Source organism: Arachis ipaensis, chromosome B10, assembly GCF_000816755.2.
Source record: "Arachis ipaensis cultivar K30076 chromosome B10, Araip1.1, whole genome shotgun sequence".
Taxonomy (NCBI): domain Eukaryota; kingdom Viridiplantae; phylum Streptophyta; class Magnoliopsida; order Fabales; family Fabaceae; genus Arachis; species Arachis ipaensis.
Genome location: NC_029794.2, coordinates 52432652 through 52436790, shown reverse-complemented (window position 1 = coordinate 52436790; position 4139 = coordinate 52432652). Strand labels below are relative to the sequence as shown.

Genomic DNA, 4139 nt, shown 5'->3' with positions numbered 1-4139 from the left:
GGCGCTGAGCTACCTCCGCTTCCCGATTCTCCGGCCTCCGATGAGCTGGATCATCAGGAGGAGGACGCAGAGGCGCCGGTTCAGCAGGATGCCCCTGACACTACAGAGCCACCTCGGACTCAGGAGGAGCCTGTTCCTCAGCCGGACCCACAGCCACAGACAGAGCCAGAGCCTATCGTTGCACCTCCCACTGATCCTCCGGTTTAGCATCGAGGACGATGCTTGGTTTTAAGTGTGGGGAGGGCACCGGTAGCGTTATTTGGGAATCGGTGAACTCTTTTTCGGCCTAGTTATCTCATTTTTGCACATTTTGTATATATTTTGATGCATTTCTAGTTGCTTTGGATACTTTTATTGCTTATTTTGGATTTTAGATATTTTGATGCTTTTGGATATTTTTAGATATTTTGGATGATAGATTCCATATTTTAGTTTGATTTTTCTTTATACATTTTTGCACATCTCCTTTTGTATATTCTCCTTTTAGTCTGTGGTTGTGATTAGAAATTATGTTTTGAGTGAAACTTAGTCACCCTTTTTGCATAAGAATTTAGTTTTGAGTGAAAAAGAAAAGGGTAAACTAAGAAAATTTTTTGAATTTTTCAATCACAACAATGCTTAGTCAAACATTGAGGTTTTTCAAGAAATTTTAAATATAGGGCATTAACCCAATTGATTGAAAGAAAATTTTTGAAACTTGCTTGAAATTCATACCTTGTGAAGCATGTATTGAATTGAGAACACAAGCTTGTGAGACTTGAGCTTATTGATGTGGTTACATTTTATAACCACTTACTTTCCATTCTTGTGTGAAATTGTTCTCTTTCCATGATTGCGATCCTTAATTTGCTTGATTCTATATATCCGTTTAATTCTTGTGTTTGTGCATTTATATGATTGAGGCCATTATTTCATTTNTAAAATATTGACTCAGCAAGTCAATATGATTTCTTAGAGTCTGAATGGAATGCAAGCTGCATCCAACAGTACTCAAGAGGCGTGTTCCGAAGAAGAAGCTTATGATCCTGAGAACCCTGCAATAGCAGATGTGAATTACTTAGGTGAAACTTATGGAAACACCTATAATCCATCATGGAGAAATCATCCAAATCTCTCATGGAAGGATCAACAAAAGCCTCAACAAGGCTTTAATAATGGTGGAAGATATAGGTTTAGCAATAGCAAGCCTTTTCCATCATCCACTCAGCAACAGACAGAGAACTCTGAACAAAATACCTCTAATTTAGCAAACTTAGTCTCTGATCTATCTAAGACCACAGTGAGTTTCATGAATGAAACAAGGTCTTCCATTAGAAATTTGGAAGCACAAGTGGCCCAGCTGAGTAAAAGGATCACTGAAATCTCTCCTAGTACTCTCCCAAGCAATACAGAAGAAAATCCAAAAGGAGAGTGCAAGGCCATTGAATTAATCACCATGGTCGAACCTGTGAAGGAAGGAGAGGACGTGAATCCCAAGGAGGAAGACCTCCTGGGACGTCCAGTGATCAATAAGGAGCTTCCCTCTGAGGAACCAAAGGAATCTGAGGCTCACCTAGAGACCATAGAGATTCCATTAAACCTCCTTAGGCCATTCATGAGCTTTAATGAGTATTCCTCTTCTGAAGAGAATGAGGATGTTACTGAAGAGCAAGTTACCAAGTACCTTGGTTCAATCATGAAGCTGAAAGCCAAATTATTTTGTATTGAGACTTAGGAAGATGAACCTCCCTTGTTCACCAATGAACTAAGTGATCTGGATCAACTGACATTGCCTCAGAAGANGGCTCTGTGTGACCTTGGTTCAGGAATAAACCTCATGCCCCTCTCTGTAATAGAGAAACTGGGAATCTTTGGGGTGAAAGCTGCTAAAATCTCATTAGAGATGGCAGACAATTCAAGAAAATAGGCTTATGGACAAATAGAGGACGTGTTAGTAAAGGTTGAAGGCCTTTACATCCCTACTGATTTCATAGTCCTAGATACTGGGAAGGATGAGGATGAATCCATCATCCTAGGAAGACCTTTCCTAGCCACACCAAGAGCTGTGATTGATGTGGACAGAAGAGAATTGATCCTTCAAAAAAATGAGGACAACCTTGTGTTTACAACTCAAGGATCTCTCTCTGCATCCATGGAGAGGAAGCATAAAAAGCTTCTCTCAAAGCAGAGTCAAACAAAGCGCCCACAGTCAAACTCTAGGTTTGGTGTTGGGAGACCACAACGAAACTCTAAGTTTGGTGTCAAACCCCCATATCCAAACTCTAAGTTTGGTGTTGGGAGGTCTCAACAAAGCTATGTACATCTGTGAGGCTCCATGAGAGCCCACTGTCAAGCTATTGACATTAAAGAAACGCTTGTTGGGAGGCAACCCAATGTTTATTTATCTAATTTTCATTGTTTTTCATATTTTATTAGGTTCATGATCATGTGGAGTCACAAAGTAAATATAAAAAAATTGAAAACGGAATCATAAATAGCAGAAGAAAAATCACACCATGGAGGAAGACCTTACTGGCGTTTAAACGCCAGTAAGAAGCATGTTTTGGGCGTTCAACGCCAGAACAGAGCATGGTTCTGGCGCTGAACACCAAAAATGGGCAGCATCTGGGCGTTTGAACGCCAAAAATGCACCCTGGAGAAGAGCTGGCGCTGAATGCCCAGAACAAGCATGGTTCTGGCGTTCAACGCCAGAAATGGGCTACAAATGGGCGTTCAACGCCCAGAACAAGCACCAATCTGGCGCTGAACACCCAAAGTTGTGTGCAAGGGCATTTTGCATGCCTAATTGGGTGCAAGGTTGTAAATCCTTGAACACCTCAAGATCTGTGGATCCCACAGGATCACCTCAGGATCTGTGGACCCCACAAGATCCCCACCTACCTCCACTTACTTCTTCTCACCCCTCTTTCACACAATCCCATAAACACTCTTCCCCAAAACTCTTCACCAATCACCTCAATCTCTCTTCCCTATAACCACTTCACCACTCACATCCATCCACTCTTCCCCATAAACCTACCTCATAAACCCCACCTACCTTCAAAAATTTAAAATCAATTTCCCACCCAAAACCCACCCTAAATGGCCGAACTTTACCCCCTCCCTTCCCTATATATAACCCTCTATTCTTCCTCATTTTCACACAACACAACCCTCTTTTCTCTTCTTGGCCGAAACACACCTCCCCCCTCCTCTCCATATTTTCTTCTTCTTCTTCATCTATTCTTTCTTCTCTTGCTCGAGGGCGAGCAAAATTCTAAGTTTGGTGTGGTAAAAGCATAAGATATTTGTTTTTCCATTACCATTGATGGCACCCAAGACCGGAGAATCCTCTAGAAAAGGGAAGGGGAAAACAAAAGCTTCCACCTCCGAGTCATGGGAGATGGAAAGGTTCATCTCCAAAGCTCATCAAGACCACTTCTATGATGTTGTGGCCAAGAAGAAGGTGATCCCTGAGGTCTCTTTCAAGCTCAAGAAGAATGAGTATCCGGAGATCCGACATGAAATCCAAAGAAGAGGTTGGGAAGTTCTAACAAAACCCATCCAACAAGTCGGCATCCTAATGGTTCAAGAATTCTATGCCAATGCATGGATCACTAGGAACCATGATCAAAGTAAAAACTCAAACCCAAAGAATTATATTACAATGGTTTAGCGGAAATACTTAGATTTCAGTCCAGAAAATGTGAGGTTGGCGTTTAACTTGCCAATGATGCAAGGAGATGCACGCCCCTACACTAGAAGGGTCAACTTTAATCAAAGGTTGGACCAAGTCCTTATGGACATATGTGTGGAAGGAGTTCAATGGAAGATTGACTCCAAAGGCAAGCCGGTTCAATTAAGAAGACTGGACATCAAGCCTGTGGCTAGAGGATGGTTGGAGTTCATCCAACGGTCCATCATCCCCACTAGCAACCGATCTGAAGTTACTGTGGATCGGGCCATCATGATTCATAGCATCATGATTGGAGAGGAAGTAGAAGTTCATGAAGTCATCTCTCTTAAACTCTACAAAATAGCCGAAAAGTCCTTCCCAATGGCAAGGCTAGCTTTTCTTCATCTTATTTGTCATCTCTGTTACTCAGCTGGAGCTTCCATAGAAGGAGACATTCCCATTGAGGAAGAGAAGCCCATCACTA

At 42.0% G+C, this 4139-nt stretch overlaps 1 protein-coding gene across 1 annotated transcript in view; it reads left to right on the top strand.

Moving 5' to 3' along the window:
* Positions 1-207, top strand: part of LOC107620628 (vegetative cell wall protein gp1-like) — a 5794-nt gene extending 5587 nt beyond the window's left edge. Inside the window, exon 2 of the mRNA XM_016322760.1 lies at positions 10-207. Within this exon, the coding sequence (XP_016178246.1) occupies positions 10-207 (198 nt within the window). The remainder of the gene's footprint in view (positions 1-9) is intronic.